Source organism: Vidua chalybeata, chromosome 11, assembly GCF_026979565.1.
Source record: "Vidua chalybeata isolate OUT-0048 chromosome 11, bVidCha1 merged haplotype, whole genome shotgun sequence".
In the NCBI taxonomy this organism is placed as follows: domain Eukaryota; kingdom Metazoa; phylum Chordata; class Aves; order Passeriformes; family Viduidae; genus Vidua; species Vidua chalybeata.
The window spans coordinates 20,482,012-20,501,426 of record NC_071540.1 but is presented as its reverse complement, the minus strand read 5'-3'; the positions used below and the strand labels follow the sequence as shown (position 1 = coordinate 20,501,426).

At 50.4% G+C, this 19,415-nt stretch overlaps 1 protein-coding gene across 1 annotated transcript in view; it reads left to right on the top strand.

Moving 5' to 3' along the window:
• The first annotated feature begins 3,847 nt into the window (after positions 1-3,847).
• Positions 3,848-19,415, top strand: part of FANCA (FA complementation group A) — a 33,009-nt gene continuing 17,441 nt past the window's right edge. The window contains exons 1-20 of the mRNA XM_053953185.1: positions 3,848-3,887; positions 4,365-4,471; positions 5,364-5,427; positions 5,584-5,726; positions 6,029-6,124; positions 7,747-7,820; positions 8,752-8,867; positions 9,486-9,568; positions 10,002-10,035; positions 12,331-12,397; positions 13,048-13,160; positions 13,773-13,849; positions 14,303-14,444; positions 14,970-15,103; positions 16,448-16,558; positions 16,947-17,042; positions 17,135-17,194; positions 17,955-18,043; positions 18,443-18,503; positions 18,596-18,645. Of these exons, the coding sequence (XP_053809160.1) occupies positions 3,848-3,887; positions 4,365-4,471; positions 5,364-5,427; positions 5,584-5,726; positions 6,029-6,124; positions 7,747-7,820; positions 8,752-8,867; positions 9,486-9,568; positions 10,002-10,035; positions 12,331-12,397; positions 13,048-13,160; positions 13,773-13,849; positions 14,303-14,444; positions 14,970-15,103; positions 16,448-16,558; positions 16,947-17,042; positions 17,135-17,194; positions 17,955-18,043; positions 18,443-18,503; positions 18,596-18,645 (1,757 nt within the window). The remainder of the gene's footprint in view (positions 3,888-4,364; positions 4,472-5,363; positions 5,428-5,583; positions 5,727-6,028; positions 6,125-7,746; positions 7,821-8,751; positions 8,868-9,485; positions 9,569-10,001; positions 10,036-12,330; positions 12,398-13,047; positions 13,161-13,772; positions 13,850-14,302; positions 14,445-14,969; positions 15,104-16,447; positions 16,559-16,946; positions 17,043-17,134; positions 17,195-17,954; positions 18,044-18,442; positions 18,504-18,595; positions 18,646-19,415) is intronic.

Below are 19,415 nucleotides of genomic sequence, written 5' to 3'. Positions count from 1 at the left end.
TCGTGGATTGCGGGGCATGCGATGGGGGCAGTGCCCTGCATGGGTGCGGAGCAGTGCCGAGGGACACGAGACCTCCCCCGTGCCCCAAGAGGAGCAGGGTGGCCATGGTGCGTGGCTCGGCCCCAGCCCTGGCTCCTGCCCCCTCGAGCCCACATGCCACACGTGGGGGAAGCACATGCACGGACACGATGGCCTTGGCACCAGGGTCACCTGGGGACACACGAGCAGGGATCAGGGCAGGAGCACAGGATGCCAGCGCCCAGGGGACTCCTGCCACGATGTACCTGCCTTGTGAGGTGCTGGGGGAGCCCTGTGGCACTCGGCTGGGATGAGGAGCTGGCACAGGGAGGGGGCCAGGTTGGGACAGGAAAACTTCCTGGAGGGAAGGACAAGAGCTCCAGATGCCAGAGTGCGGTTTGGGCATGGCCAGGAGCAGCAGGAGCTGGGTGAAGGTGCCAGGATGAGCTGGAGTCTCTAGGCAGACAATATCCCATGGGAATATGGTGTGGGGTTGGCATCCCACAGTCACTAGGAAAGTCTGACGTGAGAGCAGGATCACCTTCGGGTACCCAGCTGGTCCCTTCAGACACACGGGGAGGGCAGGATTGTCCTGACAGAGCAGAAAGGACAGCCAGTGCATGGGAAAGGTCACAGGGAGCAAATGAACACTCTTGTCATGATGAGCTTCCCATTTCCATGATGGAAGGAGAATAAAACCCTGCCTCAGCTCCATTAACCAATGAGCATAAACTGGGATCAATCCCAGAGCTGTGCTGGCAGGGCTGGGACAGGGATGGAGCTGACACACGGCTGCTCATCTGTCCCACACGACCAAAGAGCTGCTCCAGGGCTGGAGATGTCTGTCAAAGAGCCTGGGATGGAGCAGAAAAGCCTTTCAGCACCCATCCCAGAAAACCTGAACAGTGCCAGCTCCATCTCTGGGGAAGAAACTGGGATAACGGAGCTGGGATACGGGGAACACAGCCCTGCGTGGTGCCCTGGGGTTTGAGAACGGGGAGAAGGGATACGGGTGATCCAAGGTGTCCGTGCATCTCTGGGAACGCTCAAATGCACCGTGGGCGGGTGGGACATTGCTGCAGGGAGTTAGGAGCACGGTGCCAGCTTCATCTCCAGCCGGATCCGCACGGGATCCTGCCCAGCTGCAGCCCCTGGCCGCGGCGCCGGCGCCTGGGTCTGGATTGAGAGGTTTGGATGCCTGGTTTACCCTGGAATCAGCCGTTTTGGAGCGTGTTTGGAACAGGGAGCAAAGCCGTGCTGCCCACGGGAGCAGGGCCGTGCCGTGCTGTGCCGTGCCAGCTTTCCAGCGCCTCCGGACACAGCCGGGGCGGCACCGTCGGGGATGGGAGCGGGAGGACGTGCGGCGTTTGAAGGAAAAGCCACCCTGCAGGATTCATGGGAAGGCATTTGCATGATAAAGCACGGAGCCCTTTGCTTTGGGTAAATCTGTAATTAATACTGAATCGTTGTGTAATTAAAAGCTACCGGCATGGAAAACTCAAACAGAAGCCAAGCGTGTGTGTGGATGAGGGAAATAAAATTAAAGGCGAAAGAAACAGGGGGGAAAGAAAGATGAAGTGTTTGGGAGATGGTGTCAGAGCGCTATGGGAGGGTTGGAATTCCTGGCTGCTGCAGTGTGGAAGCAGGATGGAAGGTGGGAGCTGGGATGGAGAGCAGGCAGAGCCCTTCCCCAGCCACCTGCAGCAGGGCTGTGCCCCTGTTTCCTCGTGGATAATCCATTCCTGTGGGTCTCAGCTCTCATATGCAAAAAAAAAAAAAAAAAAAAAAAAAATTCCTCACAATCCCACAGGAACCTGGGATGAGCACACAGAGCACCTGTGGGGTGGATGTGCCTCTCCTGCTTTCCCTCCATGCTGCAATGAACTGGGAACATGGAAGGAGGGAGCATTTTACTGGGCAGTTTGCTCCTGCTGTATGCTGGCCTCAGATACAGCCAGACTTTGAGGGGGGACACTCTGAGAGACAGCTTGGGGACATTTGTGACCCTTGGGGGCGTCAGGGACAGCCTGGGGACCTTGAGGACACCATGAGGACCTTAAGGTCACCCTTGGAAACTCCTTGAAGACCTTGAAGGCATTCCAAGGGCGATGGGAACACCCTTGGGGACGCTGCGATGAAACTCTGGGAGCACTCTGGAATGCCGAGCTCACAGCTGGATGCCTGCTGGGGCCAGTCATGATGGGGGAATCCCAAAAGCTGGGGCTGCCCAGACCCCCCAGAATCTGGGGCTGACACAAAGTGGCAGATGGCATTGGGGGTTAAGGTGACTCAGGAACGTGACTCTGGCCAGGGTTCCCAGACCCGGTGGGATCCCACGGCACTGTCCATGCTGGATCCGTGCTGGATCTGCCGGCACGGCCGGGAAGCTCTCCCGGCTCCTGGCATCATGTGCTGCTGACTCACACCCAGCACTGCAATAAACCATCCACGGCCAACCCCAGCAGGAGCTGCTTCCTGGTGCCGGACACACCCCGGGGACTTCATCTTTCCATAGGGAATCACCGCTGCTGCTCCGAGCCACGGTGGCCAACAGCAGCGGTTCATCGTCAGGAAGGATCAGATCCGAGGGAAAAATCCCTCTGGGAATTCTGCTCTGCTCCCTGTGAAACTCTGTGGCCATTCAGGACCTGAAGAGATCTGAGGAAAAAGAGGGAGAGGGGTTTTGGACAAGGGATTGAGTGCCGGGACAAGGGGAATGGCTTTGCACTGCCAGAGGTCAGATGGGATATTGGGAAGGAATTGCTGGCTGTGAGGGAGGTGAGGCCCTGGCACAGGTGCCCAGAGAAGCTGTGTCTGCCTCTGGAGCCCTGGGAGTGTCCCAGGCCAGGTTGGACAGGGCTTGGAGCAGCCTGGGACAGTGGAAGGTGTCCCTGCTATGGCAAGGAGTGAAACGAGATGAGCTTTAAGGTCCTTTGCAGCACAAACCTTTCCCTTCCAATCCAAATCATTCCACAATTCCATTATTTATTCTCCCGGCAATGCTGGTGATTCTTCCCTGTGGGAATTCCAGCCACTCTTGTCCCCTTCCCTGGGTGGGATCAGGGTCAGCAGCATCCTCACGGCTCAGAACTGAGGGGATCGGAGCTCCCCAGCGTGTCCCACACGCTCCGAGCTCACAGCCAGTGCGGAGCGGGTCCCCTCACAGTGTCCCACACAATCCACAGCCAGAGCGGAGAGGGTCCCCTCACAGTGTCCCACACAATCCACAGCCAGTGCGGAGCGGGTCCCCTCACAGTGTCCCACACAATCCACAGCCAGTGCGGAGAGGGTCCCCTCACAGTGTCCCACACACTCTACAGCCAGAGCGGAGCGGGTCCCCTCACAGTGTCCCACACTCTACAGCCAGTGCGGAGCGGGTCCCCTCACAGTGTCCCACACAATCCACAGCCAGTGCGGAGCGGGTCCCCTCACAATGTCCCACACACTTTACAGCCAGTGCGGAGCGGGTCCCCTCACAATGTCCCACACACTTCACAGCCAGTGCGGAGCGGGTCCCCTCACAATGTCCCACACACTCCGAGCTCACAGCCAGAGCGGAGCGGGTCCCCTCACAGTGTCCCATCCCCCGTGTTTCCCACGCCCTCCGCGTCCCGCTCCCGCCGCCCTTCCCAACATGGCAGCGCCCGCCTCAGCCTCCACAGGGAGGGCGGCGGGGGGCGGGACCACGCCGCGCTTCCAACCAATGGGCAGAGGCGGCGGGGCGGGCGCGGCGCGGCCTCCGCTCCGTTCCAGCCAATGGGCTCGGTGGGCTCGGCCGGCGGGAGCCAATGGCGGCGCGGGCTCGCGTGGCGGGAAGCGGCGGGCCGCGATGGCGGGCGCGGGCGGGAGGAGCTGGCGGGACCTGGTCGGTACGTGTGGGCTGAGGCGGGCCCGGGGCGAGCTCCGCGCCGGGCACTCCCCGCGGGGACAGCGGAGGGGGCAGGGGGGCGTGAATGTCCCCCCTCTGCCTTCGTACACCCCTTCTCTCCACCTGCACACACCCCTCCCTCCCCCCTCTGCCCCCGTGTCCCGCTCCGTGCACCCCGCTCTGCCTTCCTCAAAGCCGCCGTGCCCCGGTACATAACATCTGCCCTCGAACACCCTGCTCTGCTTTCCTCAGAGCCGCCCGGTACACCCCCTCTGCCCTCGAACATCCCCTCTCCCTGCCCTCATGGCCCTCGTGCCCGGTACACATCTGCCCTCGAAGATCCCCTCTCCCTGCCCTCATGCCCCCCGTATGTTTTCCTCACACCCCGCTCTGCCCTCATCCTCAGCAGCAGGAGCGGGAGGTGTTTTCGGGCTGCCCTGGGAAACACGCTGCTCAATAAACCCAAACTTCTCAGCAGGGAGAGCCAGGAAGAGGAAAAGCCCCTTTGGGAGCGGAGCGGAGCTCCAGGAGGCGGCTCTGCGGCTGCTGGATCAGCACCAGAACCTGGCTGACCTCCTCCTGGAGGTAGGAATGGGACAGGGACAGCCCAGGGTGTGGTGGCCCGGCTGGGGCAGTGGGAGAGCCCAGCTGGAGGTGGGTGCCACCGGCTGTGGAGTCGGTGTCCCAGGAACACAGTGTTCCATGGTACGTGGAGAGAAAAACCCACAGTGCAGGAGTAAGATGGAGCTGAAAGCTCTGTGTCGCACAAATGGGATTGTTGCCCCTTTTCCATCAGTGTTTTACAGACTAAAAATGGTTCAGCGTGGTTTGGGTTTGGGACAAAGGGAAATCCAGCACGTTTTCCTTCGGGTCAGAACTGGCTTCTTGTGAATCTGGGAAGACAATTCAGAAGAGACTTGGCTTTTCTCTGAAATACCAACCACGCCTGGCTGCCATGACTGTCCTCATGACAGCCTTATCTTGAGCCACTGTTGTGATTCAGCTGCCTTCTCCCTCTCCTCACACACTGATTTTACAGTTACAACAGGTAATGCAAATATCTCCCGTAGTTCAGGATCTGTCTTTCTCTAGAGAATATTTCCCATTATAAAAAGGAAAAGGGGATTTAACTAGAAAACCAGCCAACATTTGGACATGTTTCATCAAATATTTATGGCCACATGGCTTCACAGGAAGGACTTGAAAGATAAGGATTATAGAAATTGTGCTCCTGGTGCTGCTGCTGAGCTGTGTGGTCCCTGGGGATGAGGAACTTTGACCTGTATCTCCTTTTTTATGCATAAACTGACAATAACTAAACGCACATCTCTTGTAAGGTGAAATCTGTGCTTTTCCACTCCCACGTGGGAGCTTTGTGTTGATTTCACTTCAGTTGCTCCAGCAGGGCAGGGATAGGTTTAGGGATAGGGATAGGTGACAGACATCTAAGAGTTTTAAGGTTTTATTTGGTTTCCAGGTGGGAGATTCAGCCAAGCCAGGTGGGGCAGAGCACCAGGGAGTGTCACCAGAGTCATTTATAGGTGAGCATCTACCTGGCCACATGTGGGGAAGAACCCTTCCTCAATATTGAATTTTTGCCTTTATGGGCAACCCCAGCTTTACTTTCTTTTCATTGTTCTGCTCTTGTTTCTTACTTTCCTGGTGATGACAGTCTTCTGCTTTGCTGTTTTGTTTAGTCTCTGTTCTGCAGGAACAGGCCTCAAAGCTGGGTGTGCCCACAGCGACCTTGGCAGCCAAAAATGCCGTTGCCAACGTGGAGCGGATCTGCCAGGATTCTGCCAGCCCCTCAAGAGTCCCACTGCTGAACTCTGACCAGAGAGTAAGGGGAAAGCTTTGTCTTTAATCTATCAACAAAACAGCACCGTTAGGTTTCACTTTAAGCCCAGTTTATCTGCTCTGATTAAGCCCCAAACACGAGCGGACAGTTTTTCACTGAGGTGTTTGATTTGCTTGCAGAAGTACAAGATAAATAAGGAGAGAAGTTTAGGCCTTTCCCATGAATTCCCTCCATCATTTGACCCTTTAAAAAGCAGCAAACAGGGCAAAGCAACAAATTGCTTTTCTGAGAGCATGTTATTCACAAAGGGAATTATTTCTGCTTCATTTCTGGGGTGATGCCAGAAGAGGCTGACCTGCTTGCTTCAGACTGTGAAGGATTTGCTGGCAAACAACATGTTCTGTCGCTCCCTCTTCTGCCAGGAACTGTGGAAAATGAAGGTGAGAACTCATGGAGAAACACTGTGGTGTTGACCATGAGGATTCATCTCTGAATTCCTGAGAATGACTGGTTTTCCTGACCTTCCAAAAGCATGAGCTGAATTACACATGGTGGGATTTTTTTGTTGTTCTGTTTATTTTAGAGCAAGTTCAGTGGGAACTTCCTTGTCTCTGCAGTGGGATTTGCTTTTTCAAAGCAAACCTCAGTCGAGGTTTGGAATTATTTGAATTATTGGAAACTGCCACAAAAGATCATTGACAGCACCGTGGTGATCAGGTGCTGGTTTTGGGGTGCTCTCCAGGTCCAGTGCAGAAACTCCCAGCTGCCTGTGGGGTGACACAGAGCCCCTCATGTGCTTTGCCAGCAATATTCCAAGTGTCTTTGGCATTCTGGTTCCCTGCTTTGTTTACCTGGGAATGGTGATAAGACAAAGTGAGGTCCCAGAGGAAGAAACCAGATAGCAGATAACAGCTTGTGCTGACTGACAAATGGGATGTCTTGGTTTCATTTGGGTGTATTTTGTGGGGACAAGGGGTGCTGTGAGTGGAGTCAAGGGCTTTTTATGAGTGGGACAGTTCTGATTCCTCACTGCTCTCCTGGGAAAGCAGGAAAAGGCTGATCTGCCCAGATAAAGGGCTGTGCTCTGGTCTCAAATATCCGCTCCAGAGCTGAAAATAGCACCTGTGTGTTTCACAGGCTGATTAGGATCTCCTGGTCCTGGGGCAGACATGGGGATAAGGGAGAGATAACTGTAACTGAGGCTGTTACAGTAAGAATTAGGTTGTGAAGATGAAGTATGTGGGCGAGTTTGGGGTCAGGCTGTGAGGCAGCTGCTGGTCACAGCAGAAAGCTCCTGGGGCTTTGGCTTTTCCCTGTGCCCAAGGCTCCCAAATGCCTCTTCCTCCTCAAGGTGGGAAGGTTTTGTGGAGGTGTTGGTTCTGCCTGGAGTGATCAGAAGCTGCTGCACCTTTCCCCTGCCAGGTGCACCCTGCAGTGCAGTTTTGCTGGCTCAGGACTCTCCTGGACGGGCTGTTCTGGGCAGGAGCTGGATGGGATGTTACAGGGCAGCAAGTTGATCCACACAGAAGCAATGCCTGGTGCAGACTTTAATTTGTTTTTCTTTTGTGCTCATCAGCCTTTCTGTCTGGATGATTGCAGAGTCTCTCCCTGTAGTCTCCTGTAATCCCAGCTCTGTTGGGATATGGACTTGAGAGTGACAACCTTGTCCCACAGGGACTAATAAACATTTAATAGACTAAAAGACAATTCTCTAATCTGGATCTGGATCTGCATTAACAAGACCTGAAACTCAATTGTGTTACCTGTTTCCTGGGATATCCCTGCCCCTTTAAATCTACAGAATCAGCATTATTCCAGAGGGAAAAGATGAATATATTCATTACTTGTCCACAACAATTTAAAATGATGATGCATCTACAACCCTAAACCACCCAAAATTTCCAGAAAATACAATCTTTCATCACCAGGTATTTCCTGCGTTGTCAATTTTAAATTTTAACAACTGCTGGATAGTTGGAACAAACAGAATCCATCTTTCTGTCTCACGTATCATGTGCAATAGCCAAATGTTAACTGTGACCTGCTGGTGGCATGTCCTTAGGAGCCCCCGGTGCTGGAAGCCGTGTGGCACCTGCACAGCGGTGCCATCGCTGGCCTGGCAGAGCTGCTGGAGAGGTGAGCAGGGCTCTGGGGGGGTGCAGATGGAGCTGATCTCCTAAAGCCTATTGAAGCATAATCAGGGATTAGTCATGAGTATTCTGGACTGAGGATATGGTCAGGTGCTGGCAAGGGATCAGATTAGCAGGATTTAGGAGCTGCTGTGGGTTTTTGGGGTTACTCTGGGGTAATTAGCCCAGTTTAGGTGCAGTGGCTCCTTGGTGTCCACCAACTGGACTCGAGAAAAAGTCTTGCTCTGCAGAAGGTGGGTGCTTCCATCTTCACAAAATCTTACACTTTTTTGGTCTGGCAGAGTTAATCTCCAGGAATTGTTAGTCTAAGAATTTTAGTTTTTGCCCCCCAACGAGTGTCCAAGACCAAGTTGGGCAGGGCTTGGAGTAACCTGCTCTAAGTGTCCCTGCCCAAGCAGGGAGTGAAACAAAATGAACCATTCCGTTATTCCATGGTACAGAGCTAACAACTCACCCATTTGTGAGGTTCAGGTTGTACCCTTATTGTGTCAAAGGAATGTCCCAGTGATTTTCTAGGCTCCTGATACTGGTTCACTTGTCTGTTCACAATGAAAGCAATTTAAGGGAACCAAAGGCATAGATTAAGAATTTAATTTCTTTTTTGAAGCATTTTTATCCAAGTGCCTTAGAAATTGGAACTGAAATTCTTCTAGCAGAGGTTTCTCAATGGAAACTTTCATGTCAGGGATGAGGAAATACTTGAATGCATGATTTCACCCACATTTTTCCTTTGCATTTGTGTGCTGTGAGATCTTTTTATAAAGCAAATAATATAAAAAGCAACTGTAAAGCAAATGTGCTGGTCCAAATTAAATAAATGAAGTGGCACATTTAGGGCAGAGTGCACAGCTGGGGAGACAGCCAAGCCTTACAGAAAGCAGGAGGGATTGAACTGAAGGTGCTTTTGTGTGTTGCAGGAGCCCAGCAGGCCCAGCAGCAGTGGAGTGGCTCTGCAGCAGCCTCTGTGGCCTCTGTGAGCAGGCTGGGGACATCCCCTGTGGGGACATGGAGCTGGCACAGAGAATTCTCTCAGGCAAGGCCCTGGGCTGGGTGCAGGGCAGAACCTCAGAGGTGGAACAACTCAGGCCTCACTTTGTGTTTTCTTACCTCATTTCTCTGGGGAATGTATTTTTTATATGTTTAGCAAATCTAGTAAATTTTCTGCCTTTAAAAAATGATTGGTTTGAATTTTTCTGTCCTTTAGGGTTATGGTAACTCAGGAAAGTGTAATTATGAGGGGCGTGGTTCAAGGATGGTACACTGGCACTGTGACACTCTGCAAAGTCCCAGAGAGATTTTGGGCCAGAAATATTTCAGAGTTCCATTTCCCCCCTGTTAATTTCTATTATTTATTTTCTTAGTTTAGTTAGGAAAAAATCCCTCCAGTGTGTGAGTGTGGACCAGTGCAGCTGAGCAAGTACAGCCCCTCTGAGTTCTGTAGAGGTCGTGGAGCATAACTGCAAATTCTTTAGACTTTATAATCCTTGAAGTTCTGGGTTCTTTTTCCTGGGAATAATTTTACTCCAAGACAGTAAATGATTCCTGCTGAGTGGAGGCTTTTCTGAGACTGTTGGGACAGGTGGGAGGGGAAGGAGCAGGTGACCTGTGTGCAAAGGGGATGCTGGAACACCAATTCCTTCTTGATTTGCAGACTTTGCCATCGTGTTTCTTCAGAATGGCTTTGAGCAGGCTTCGGAGCTGGGAAGGAAGGTGGAATTCCAGAAGGTTGCCTACGTAAGGACAAAATGAGCCTGGTTGCTCATTTTGCTTTAATGAAGCAATTCCATGAATCTCTGGCTCTTGCTGAGTACAAATAATTGAGAGCTTGGAGCTGCACGGAGAGGGTGGTGGTACAGGTGCTGGGGTGGGGGAAATGGTGAAACCAGAATTGAGACTTTTTGTATGGAGAATTGCTCCAAGGTGGCACATCAAGGGGGTTCTTAACTTCCTTTCACCTGGATTGCTTGGGTGTTCCATTGAATATGAGACGTGGAATGCTGTGAGGTTGGAAAGTGCTGCCCTTCTGTCTATTTTATCTGTTCTATTGCAGAGCCTAAGGTCAAAGGGAAGCTTTAAGAGGGACAACTCTTTGAGTCAATTTACTTTTTCTGCATTGAACTGCAGCCTTTTAAAATTCTAAATCCATTAATTTGCCAATTTTGAACAGATCTGCCGTGCTGTCTTACAGAGAATGCTGGCGTGTAAGTATTGCTGTGATCCCAGCTTTGTGCAGCCACTGCTGTTTCCAAGACTTCTATTCCTTGCTCACTGCTGAATCCCTAAGGAGAAATCCTTTGCCTGGCTGCTTTGTCTGTGCTGTTGTGCATAATATTTATGTCACTGATTTTATTTGCCTCTGCTTTCCCTGTCGTTCTCCTAAAGTGTCTCCAGACACTGCAGATAATTTCTTGCCTTTTATGCTACTTTTTTTTTTCCTGCTCCCAGCTGTAACATCATATAGATACCTGACCCGACTTCCTGATTTTGAACAGGTTTGCTTGGAAGCAGGTGGAGCACAGAGGTTAGGCCAGGATCAGCTTTGCTTCTTAGATTTATTTTTTCTGCCTAGTAAATTAAACTTTGAATTGACAGCGTTGAGCGATTTTGCTGACTCACCGTTTGGATTTGGAGGCCAGTGTTTTCTGAAACCTCTATTTTTATGCTGAGCCAAGCCATCTGGTGTAGGTGTGTAGTCTTTAAACACCAGTGTTAATGAACTGCAACGTGCCTGCCCTGGCCTGAGCTGCCCTGGTGCCTCTGCTGAGGGCTCAGCTCAGCAGCACCCGATTTACCAGCAAATCCTGATGCAGAAGGACTACACACACACACTCACACGGGGGTTATTTTTGTCCTGTGTCACAGCTGATCCTCACGGGGGGATGCTGTACCTGCTGTTGTCACATTCCTTACACCCCTGCCGTGTCCCACACCCCTGGCTGGTGTCACCTGACAGTGCAGCTGCTGTCACTCCTGGCTCCTTAGCGACAGCGCTTTCCTGCTCAGTGCTGCTGCAGAGGCTGCTGCTTTCTCTCTGCTGTAAGGTGACCCCACGCCAGGCCGTGGCACCTCCCCTCCATCCCTCTGGGCACTGCCAGCCCCATCCCTTGCCCCAGGTCTCGCAGGGAGCACTGTCTGTACACAGAGATGCCTCACAGACCTTGTGAGTTCTTCCAAAAAGGGAAAGCCGCAAGAGAAGTGCTTTATTATTTAATATGCATGAATCCCATCTCAGGTGGCCCTTTAACAGTTGAAAACCAACCCTTCTCGGCAGAGGAGTAGTGATTTTGGAGGAGGAGGAGCAGGCTGTTGGCAGGCAGACAGGAGTCTGCATCCTGCTCTTCATTTGCCCTTCCCGTTTGCGCAGCCTGCACTGCCACACTCGCAGTCTGCGTGCCTGCAAAACGCATTACATGAGGTTTATGTAAGATGTTTTATTAGTCCATACTTTTGGGTCACCTCTGAGGGGTCTCACTTCATTAGTCCTTGGAGAACATTAGGATTTTTAATGTAAAAGAATTCCCTGTTACTGAGGACCTTCGCAGGGGGAGAAGGACAGGCTGGGAGTAGCACGGGAGCAATGTGTTCACTGTAATGATCTGGCAGTGTTGAACTGCAGTGCCTGAAGATAAGCTGAGTTTATCTCCTTTGCTTTATTCTCCCCTACTTAACCTTAAAGTATTCCTCAGCAGGAGAGGAGAGTGTTACATCCTAAAGCTGTGGTGCCATGTGAGGGATGTCTGCTTCTCTGCTTCCCCGCCCCTGCTCAGGGTTTTTTTCTTCTTTTCAAGGTTTTTTTTTTTTTTTTTCCTTAACGAAATGATTAGAATACACAAACCAAGCTCCATTAACAGTTGAAAGAGGAGGGTTTTCAAGGCAGGGTGGCACAAAGCAGAAGTGCTGCTGCAGCAGACTGCAAAGCAAAGGGTTTCCCAGTCTGTGGGCTCCGAGAGGTGTGGGCTGATCATCGTCAAGACAACGCTGCTGCGCAAGCTGCCAACCTGTTTGATCTCTACCCGTCGTTTTGGGGCAGATCCGAGCTTTTAAAGGAATTCCTGCTATGCAAATGGCACATTACAAACGCGTGGCCCTCCCCCAGCCTGCCCTTTGTCTGGACCGTGGTTTGCAGGGTGCTTAATTCAGCTTGTGCAAATCCCTGCCTCCAGACAGGCTTCACGATGCTCACACTCACAGATGCATTAGGGCTGGGTTTGGAAATGAAATACTGATTTATATGCATTTTTAGACAGCTTCATTATTAGCATGTTCTTGGGAATGTTTTAAAATTGGTTCAAGGTCAGTGGTAATAGTTTCTGAGTCCCTGTGTCACTTTGGAGAAAATCTGGTAAGAATTTAGCACTGCTGAGTGGCTTCTGCACATTTCCCTAGTGGGGTCACCTTTGTAAACGGGCACAAATTGCTCATTCCTGTTAATTCCCATGTGGGGTTTAATGTTACAGTTCTTTTCTCATTGGGTTTTTGTGTGTTTTGGGGTCCAGGGGTGCTTGATGCTGTTGGTAAAGAGAAGCAGGAAGATGTTTCCATGGTGCAAGCTGTGAGGTTCTGGTAAGAAACGTTCCAAACAGTGTCAGGAGGAGGTTTTTATCCACTGAAATAGGAGCAACGCTGTGGGGTGTTTTTTACTTATTTACACACCCTCCCCACCTCTTCCAGTGCCATTTGTGCTTGGTATTCTCCCCTAATAAAATATGTGCACACAAAAGTGCTTGTAAAAAAGATAAGGGCCAGGTGGGAAAGTGGGTTCTGGCAGTGCTGGAGCCAACCCTGGACCTCCCTCTTGTCATGCCAGAAATTCCCCATCAAGTTCCCTCACTGCTTCTGAGCAGAAACACCTGGAAGGTGAAATTGTCTCCAGTTCCTGCTTCCATACTTGTTTCATTTAACTGCTTTGTCACCTTCAGCCCCGTGCAGGGATACCCCCCAGACTCACCTTTAATCTGCTGGCTACATAGTGTTGAGTAACCATTCATTTTTTGGTGGTTTTTTAATACGTACCAAAAAATATACATTTGTGGCAATTTGAGAAGATGGATGTAGAATAAAAATCTGTCGTTCACCCTAAGCTGCACCTGGTTGTTCCTATTTCATCAGCAGCTGGTGGATCATATATTATCACACCTGGCTGATCATATTTAATCAGTGCCTGGCTGATCACCTGGCTGACATTGTTTCTGGTCTCTCCTTGTCCTTTGCAGGCTGAATGTGTTCAACGTGTCGCTGTATGGAAGTGTGGCTCACCCGGATTCCTTGAGGCAGTTTTTCAGACACACCCTGACCGAGGTTCTCACCTACAACCCCGTGCTGAAAGGTGGGAATGGGCAGGGACAGGTGTCTCCAGGTGTCTCCAGGTGTGTCCAGAGCTCTGTCCCACACCAAGTGGGGCCCAGCTTGGAGGACCCAGAGCCAGAGCAGCCTCCAGGCTTCTCAGCTCCATCCTGGGGTCTGTATAAGCAGGGAGCCAAATCAGGCAAGAAAAGTCACCTGAGGGTCATGGTTCAGGAGGAGATTTTTGGCAGGAAGGTTCTAATCCCAGATCAGTAAACGTGAAGCTTGATGTTTTTAGGAAGAAATATGTTTGAGCTATGAAATCTACTGTAAAGTCCCCACGAGCTGTGATCTGGAGCTGCTTGTCTGTTGTGTGGGAGAGCTGTGTCATTGCTGGCTCCCAGATGAAAGAGGTTAATGAAGGAAGAGCTGATTCCTTGCTGATTCTCCGTGCCATGTCAGCCTACGCACATGGGATCCCGAAAACTGGGGTGACAGTGCCATAATGGAATGGCCCAGTCCTTGTGCCCATGTTCCAAAGACTGATGGGAGACAGAGTTCCACTGGGCAGTCTTTAATGGCTGCACAAGGGAAACCTGTGGGTTTTGGGTGTATTGTAAAACCTGCTGCTGGAGTTTTCTTTTTGTGGGTGCAGTGTCTGATGCCATCCAGATGCAGAAGGAGTGGAGCTTTACCAGGACTTCTCCCCTGCTCACGGCTCTGTATCGCAAGGTACGTCTGCCTGGCGTCACTCAGAGAACTCTGTTATGTTGGGCTTATATCCACTGGAAAACCTGAAACCAGATCATTGGAAATTAGTGCAACATCATCCAGTTGCAGAATCCAAACCCATCGCCAGAAGCTCTGGGAGGAGGAAGCACAGAGGAAAAGAATGACAGTGGTTTTTGCTAGTGCAAAGCACTTAATGGGAACAAAAGTGCTGACTGGAGATGTGAATTTTCAGTGGTACAGAGTAAGACATGAGTTCTGAAAGAATGGGAATTTTACTGCTTATTGTAGCTGGTGCTGGTTCCAGCCCAGGCTGATATTTGGGCCTGGGAAGCTGATCCAAAAGCTGCAGGATAGCTTGACAAAGTCACAGAGAAGCCTGTCAATCTTGTCTGTAGTCCCTTCTTTCTTGTGGCTGTATGTCCTAGCTAACAGGAATTGCCATCACTCCTCCAGCTGTTGGTGGCATTCAGTGTGCAGGAATCCATCTGCCAGCTGCAGCAAGTCCTGGAGACCCACGAGGTGAACTGGCAGCACGTCCTGTCCTGTGTGTCCACGCTGGTGGTGTGCCAGGCTGAGGCTGAGCAGCTCTTCAAGGGTAGGTGGGCACTGCCAGCCTGGCGTGTGCCCGTGCTGCTGGGATGGGAGCAGGGGAGTCAGCACAGGGGCTGTCTGCTCGGGGGCTCCTGCGTGGAAAAGAGCAGCAGGACAGGACATCTGCTTTTCCACCCAGACTTTCCATGTCCACGGTGATGTGAATTCCAGGCCTCGTGCCTGCCACTTCTCAAACTCTGTGTACAGCCCAGGGTGGTGGTGGGATAATTACCTTCATCGTTAATTGGCGTAGCGATTACTGAAGCTTAGTTCTAGCTCACCTTTGCTAGCAGAGCTTGTTTGTGAGAATTCCTTACTAATTATCCCAGTGCTGGACTCCCTGCAGGGAATCCAAGTGTGTTTGACAGTTGAAAGTGCATAAAAAAATAAAATCAGACCCCAGGGTTTCCCCAGGCTGCAATACATGTCCTGCCCCATGTTTTATCACAGATATTTGTCTTCATTTACTGCAGAATGTACAGCACTGTTGTCAGGAGCAAAGTGTGAGGTTCTTGTTTTATGTTCCTAGACCTACTGAGCCATCTCCTGCTAAAGGCCTTTGGGAATTATGACATGGAAAATATGATCACTGCGTTCCTGATCGCTCGTCAGGCTGCTCTGGAGGGCCCTGCTGTCTTCATGCCTTACTCTGAGTGGTTTAAGGTGAGACTAAGTGAGGCCTGACTGGTGAGCTTTGTTTTAATTGTGTGAGGCAACCTGTGCATAAGGAATGTTCTGCTGCACGGAGAAAGCCTTGTTCCAGACAGGATAACCAGGAATGAGAAAGGGGAAGAAAAATAAAAAAGAAAAGTTCAAGGGATTGTATTGATTTTAGGAATGATTGAATATTTATTACTGCCTTTGTGTCTGCAAAGAATAAATTTATTTGGTTTTCCCCACTTTTCCCTCCTTTCATCTTTTAAGTCCACCTTGCCTGTTCTAGTTATTTGCTAGGAATGCAGACATGTAATTCCTGTTATTATCATCATCTTGGATGGATTTCAGTATCTTGATAAGCAGCACTGTTGTTACTGCATAAGCTGGGGGTTGTGGCAGAGGAAACATTCCTGGTTCCTGGAAGTTTGCATGCAGCTGTAATTGCTGTGTTTGACCTTACAGATAATTGGTTGTTGCTTTTAACTGTAAACAGGTGGGTGCTTTAGGGATGCAAATCTCCACGCAAATTCAACCTGGAAATTCCTTTGTATGAGTTTGCAAATCTAAGCTCAGCTTTGGCTGATAGAGTGTCCAGGAGGTATCAGAAGGAAAACTGCTTGTGTTCTCTGTAGTCTCAGACTGGTTGTTTTCCTCCGAATGCCCAGATAAACCTGTGCAGAAACCTGCAGATTTGTGGTTCCCTCATGAATATCAATCTTTTGGTGCATCTCAAAGTTGCCTTGTTTGAGTGTTCTCATGGCAGCAAACTTCCACAGAGACTTCTGTAAATCACCGTGATCCAAGGGAGCCCCTCTGCTCTGGAGCCAGGCTGGGAGAGCTGGGGGTGCTCACCTGGAGAGGAGAAGGCTCCAGGGAGAGCTCAGAGCCCCTGGCAGGGCCTGAAGGGGCTCCAGGAGAGCTGGAGAGGGACTGGGGGCAAGGGATGGAGGGACAGGACACAGGGAATGGCTCCCACTGCCAGAGGGCAGGGATGGATGGGAGATTGGGAAGGAATTCCTGGCTGTGAAGCTGGGAGGCCCTGGCAAAGGGTGCCCAGAGCAGCTGTGGCTGCCCCTGGATCCCTGGAAGTGCCCAAGGCCAGGTTGGACGGGGCTTGGAGCAGCCTGGGCTGGTGGAAGATGTGGCAGGGGACTGGATCTAGGTGGTTTTTAAGGTCCCTCCCACCCAAACCATTCCATGATTCTATAAACTTTCTCTGGAGACTTTTCTCCAGAAAGATTCTCCTGACAGAAATGGGATGTTTGGGATTGGTGTGCTCAGTTATGGCACTGCTTGGATGAGGATTCTCTCCACACTGAAAGGCTGTCTTGCCATTTTCCCCTGTTTCAGGCTTCCTTTGGGAATGCTGGTGGCCCCCACGGGAGCAGTAAGAAATCTCTGGTTTTCCTCTTGGAGTTCCTGTCAGAGCTGGTGCCCTTTGAAGCTGCGCCGTACCTGAAGGTGAGAAGGTGCTGACAGAGATGGTTTTCAGGTCCAGAACTGCCCCAGAGTGACTGTCCTTGTGCCTTTCAGTAGGTTCAGCTCATTATAAGTGTTGCTATAGTAATTGCATTACTTCTGGTTCATTATTCAAACCCTTCTCTTCCTGCAATAAGGAAGGACCAGATTCTTTTATTGATGGGGAGAATTCCTTCCATGGAGTTAAGTTTAGGCACTTCACTGATTTTGTTTGTTTGTTTGTTGTTGGGAAAAATTATGCCATGAAAATGACTGATCCTTAACCAAGCAATAACACCTTATTTGAGGTGAGCATTAGTCAGAATTAGTTAGAATTTTACCTGGGTGTCCTGTAACAATGGCAAGTGTCGTTGTGGTTGTCACGTTGCAGGTGCACATCATGTTCCCACCCTTTGTGCCCACCAAACACCGCTCCCTGCTCCTGGAGTACATCACCCTGGCCAAAACCCGACTGGCCGACCTCAAGGTCAGGAAAGGTTGGACTCTTCTGAGAAGAGCTCTTTCTGGCTCTGTCAAACCCTGCTGTGTGTGACCACCTGCGCCTCTGACCTCCCACAGGTGGCCATAGAGGACATGGGGCTCTATGAAGACCTCTCTGCCCCCGGGGAGGCTGTGCAGGTACTGCTGCTCTGTGTCCCAGTTTTCTCATCAGCCACGTCCCTTTTCCTCTGGAAAAGCACTGAGGCTGTCAGCCTCCCTGCCATTCCAAGGCTGAGTGTGCTGCCAAGTCTCCAGCTTTAAGCCAGAGGTTTTGGTGGCCATAAATACAGGATCTCCCCAGTTTTCATGAAAACTGGAGTCACATTCTATAGGTGTCTTGATTCTTCTCGGTGGAGCACTCTATCTCTGCGGTGTGGGACCAAAGTGTGGGTATTCAAAAGAGATTTGGGGGTGGAATCTACACTCTGCAGTTCACACTGTGGATCATGATAAATTTTGGGTAACAGCAGTAATTTATAAGGAAGTGTTTGGCTTTATTATTCCTTACATTTTGATCAGAGGAAGAGGCCTCACTTTGTTATTTAATGATTGCATTAGATACAGGCTGGAGGCAGGGTAGCTGAATATAATACAAGAAACCCAGTCCTGTGATGAACTCACAGGCATAAGTGAGGATTTAATTTAATTTTTCAGAGTCTGGTCTGGTTGTCAGTTGAGAAACTTGTTGCAGCTTGAGGTGTCTTACAACTCAAACGAGAGAAACCCGGGGTGTCAGTGCCTCTGCCTGCAGGCACAGGCTGGAAGTGGAGATGATGTGTCTTAATTCCACACATACAGCTAGAATAGAATCACAATAAAGCAAATTCAGAACAGAAAAGGTAAGTTCATCACTACTCTTGATTTCTCACATCTTTCTCCCGTTCCTCGTGTGAGGCAGCCCCAGGCCCAGGCGCTCCGTGATGTTGAAAAGGCCCTTCAGATATTTGAAAACACCAGGAAGATCCCAACCTCTGTGATAGAAGCCAGGTACTGTGTGCTTCTCAGCTCCTCCTGGGCTTAGCTAGAATAATAATAATAGTAATCACAATAATTGTAGAAGCCAAGTCTGAATCAAAATAAGGCAACAAGAAAAATTGAGGATGTGAGCAAGGGAGGTTTGGGGAAGTTCTTCCCACTTCCTGAGGAGTCATCTTAATAGAGGATATTTGTGGGGAGAGTGAAAAGGCACATTCCCCTGTGCAAAAGAAGTCCAAAATGATTACAATAAAAAGCAAAATGAAATAAATTGAAAACCATTGGCCAGCCTGAACCTGGTTAGTCTGTGGTCATTCACGTTACCACGAACATCAAATTAACTCCTGAGGTGTGGAGATGGCACTTTGGACCTTTGGCATTGTTAATACTTTGCTCTGTTTATTTTCTCAGCATTTTCAGACGACCATATTACACTTCCTGGTTCCTTCCAGCTCTGCTCAGGCCCCGTGTGGTCAGTATTTGGCTTTTTTCTCTGCCCCTCCCATTGGCTGTGTGTTTGTACACAGATAATTTGCCCCTGACCTGCCTTTTCCTCTCTTGCAGCTCCCTAAAACCCCAGATGGACGCATGGCTTTTATAGACTCCTTAAAGAGGTATTCAGACATCCCAGTGCTGTTTTCTGTGCTGCTGGGCTTTCTTTTTGGGACATTTGATATCAGATTATCAGAGGCTTTGACACCTTGGTTACCACCAACCTCTTGGCAGGGCTTGGTGGCCCAGGTCTGTGGCTTGCAGGTTGTGCATGGAGGAGCTTATCTGTGTAGTCTTCAGGGGTGTGTAATTAGTCCTCTGGCCACTGTGAAATCATTATTTAGGAGTCCCTCTGGCTCCAGGCCAGGTACATTTTTATGCAAATCTTGAAGGATACAGCTGAATATAAAATTTCCCCAGGAATATGAGCTCCCTCTGTGAAAGGCTCTTTGGGAGGGGATAAGGGGGGAGTGAAAGATGAGACTTAAATGTCTGCTAATGCTCAGGGGGCACCAGGGTGATGCCTCAGGAGGACACAGCTCCTCTCAGGACTCCAGCTTGCCCTGCATGCATGTTTAAAAGTGCTTTTCTGCACTGCAGGAACAGCTTTAGTTTACATCCAGTAGTTCCTCTGTAACCTCTCATGAAGGAAGAATGTTTGCAACACTGCCTGCAAATGAGGTGCTTGGCCCTGCCTTGTCATTCCAGTCTGGCTCTAAAATTAAAGGCTGTATCATTTAGTGAAATTAAAGTTGTAAGGGAAGCAGCTGAGCTCTGGGGAGCCTCGTGGGACGTGCTCTTAGCAGCGAGTGCCTGCCCTGCAGAGAGGAGGTCACACCTTGGTCTCAGCACGTTCATGTTTTACATCTGTGAAGGCTGCATCTCACAGCTC